This window comes from Penaeus chinensis, chromosome 6 (assembly GCF_019202785.1).
Source record: "Penaeus chinensis breed Huanghai No. 1 chromosome 6, ASM1920278v2, whole genome shotgun sequence".
Classification (NCBI taxonomy): Eukaryota; Metazoa; Arthropoda; class Malacostraca; order Decapoda; family Penaeidae; genus Penaeus; species Penaeus chinensis.
Window position 1 is genome coordinate 5598828 of NC_061824.1, and position 2488 is coordinate 5601315.

At 44.9% G+C, this 2488-nt stretch overlaps 1 protein-coding gene across 1 annotated transcript in view; it reads left to right on the forward strand.

The window, feature by feature from the left end:
- Positions 1-295: 295 nt before the first annotated feature.
- Positions 296-2488, forward strand: part of LOC125026197 (DNA-directed RNA polymerase II subunit RPB1-like) — an 11816-nt gene continuing 9623 nt past the window's right edge. The window contains exon 1 of the mRNA XM_047614500.1: positions 296-328. Coding sequence (XP_047470456.1) covers positions 296-328 — 33 coding nt within the window. The remainder of the gene's footprint in view (positions 329-2488) is intronic.

Consider the following 2488-nt stretch of genomic DNA (forward strand, 5'->3'; position numbering starts at 1 on the left):
TCTGTGCGGGGGGGGGGGTGTTGGAGGGGGGGGGGGGGGGGGGGGGGGTGTTGGGGGGGGTTGTAGCTTTTTTTTTTTTTTTAATTTTTATTTACTAAGCGGGCAAGGGAATGCCTCTGAAACGAGCCTGAGGGGCGGCCCGCCCTGTCGAAGCTGCATTGATTTTACTAATGTCGTCCGAAATGTGATCAATCGTTGTGCTTCCTCTTCCGTATTCTGCTGTGACGCCAAAGAGCCTTTATATTACAATATATTGCATGGGTTAAGGTCTTTTTTGTTTTGTTTTTTTGCCGCCATGAAATGCGAATGTGCAGCGAAAGGTTGCTCCGTAAGGCGAACTGGATGTAGTCCCGAGCGCCCCTGATGGATCGACAGATGTGCTATGTGGCGGATCGGATATATGTCGATTGGTGTATTTTTCTTCCCTCTCTGATGGATGGGAGGCGCGCGCTTCGTTTGTTCCCACGTGCGTCCCCGTTGGGTGCTGGGTGGGGCAATTGCATACATCAAAGGACGATCACACTGACCAATAAATACACGCTTACCACGCACACGGAGTCACGCGCCACCCAGCACACATACAGTGCGCGCACCGAACAGCATCCACAGCGCAGACAGCACAATCGCACACGAGACGCACGAAGTAAGTCAAAAGTAGAGACCGATGTGTGTTGAAGCCAATACGCTATAGACACACACAAACATCACACACACACACACACCACAAAATCACCAACTAAAACACACACCAACATACAAGAGAATCGCCAGGGGAGAAAATATCCGAATTACCCTACAATACACGAACAAAAAACAAATCCGACCATCTCAACCCCCCACCACGACCCCACCCCGACACCAGCCCACCACCGCACACCCCAACAGACAACCTCGGCATACACCCACCCCCACAGCACCCAACAGAATACCCAAACACACACGCACCAACCTCAGACGCTCCCCGGCTGAGCGTCCAACGTAGACCGTTCTCTCTCTCTTTGCCTGAGGGTAGAGAGCGCATCCCCACAGCAATTACACTAACAGGGGAAAATCCAACGGCACACTTCTCAGTCTCAAGTGATTCTCACGCACGAGCACCACCCGCAACAATCAAATGTTTTAGTTTGGTCTGTGTATGGTGGTTTTTCGATTTCTTTATTTTGTTTTTTTACCCCATTTTTCATTTCCACCAACGATATTTTTTGTTTTTTTTTTTCTTTTTTTTTTTTTTTTTTTTTTTTTTTTTTTTTTTTTTTTTTTTTTTTTTTTTTTTTTTTTTTTTTTTTTTTTTTTTTTTTTTATTTTTTTTTTTTTTTTTTTTTTTTTTTTTTCTTTTTTTTTTTCCATTTATCATATATACATAACTTATTCCTGCTCGTATCTGCGCCTTGATTCATCTTTGGATTTAATTACCATACTTTCGCGCGCCACGTTGCCAGCTGAATGTTAACTGCACGCAAACAGCACTTTCCATGACCGAACGCGGCGCCACTTCTCCGAATCTTGACTCTCAGGGAACACTACAAAGCGTATTTTCATCTTCTTTAGCTCCTGGTCTATCGGTTTTGGTTTTGGATTTCTGTCGCTCTGGTTTTCATCTTCCGTTGCTTCTCTCTCTCTCTCTCTCTCTCTCTCTCTCTCTCTCTCTCTCTCTCTCTCTCTCTCTCTCTCTCTCTCTCTCTCTCTCTCTCTCTCTCTCTCTCTCTCTCTCTCTCTTTCTCTCTCTCTCTTTCTCTCTCTCTTGCTCGCTGTGTGTATGTTTCTGTACGCGTGTGTTTGTGCGTGTGCGCATGGGTATATCTAAATAACCTTTATTAAACATTAGAACACAAGAGAGACAATAATTACCTAATAAAGCGCAAAATAGCCATGCTTTTATTAGCGAGAGAGATAAACACAATACCGTTAACCGGCTTCCTCTCCCGGCGACGAACAAGTGTCACGGCATGCAAATTAATCCGCGGTCTTTTAATGCCGACGTATCACAGAGAGGGAGGGCTCCCGGTGATGCGACGGGAGGGGAGGGAGCGAGGGAGGGAAGGGGCAGACGGAGGGGGAGGGGGATAGTGGGAGATTGAGGTGAGTGTTCTGCTGACCTTCCATGGCATCTTCCCCTCAGACTTGCTGTCGTAAGCGTGCCTCCCTCCACCTCACTTGTTTCCATTCATTTCTCCTTTTATATTCTGAATGTGTGGTTCTCGACGTCTGTGCATTTTTTTCTAGTTATGGGTCTTGTTTTCTTTTACTTCTCAATTTGTCATGTTTGCTGTTTTCATCGTCTTTTTGTATCTGATGCATCTGATTTTTTTTTTCCTTTTATCCTTTCTTTTAATATCATCTTTTTCGCTTTTTACTTTTTCTCGTCTAGACGTATCCACTTCATTTAGTCAATAAGGAAAACAAAGGCCGATTTTGCCCCTTTCTACTATACCGATACCTACTAGTCATAGAGTTGAGAACTCCGTGTAACGATATTCCAGTAATCACC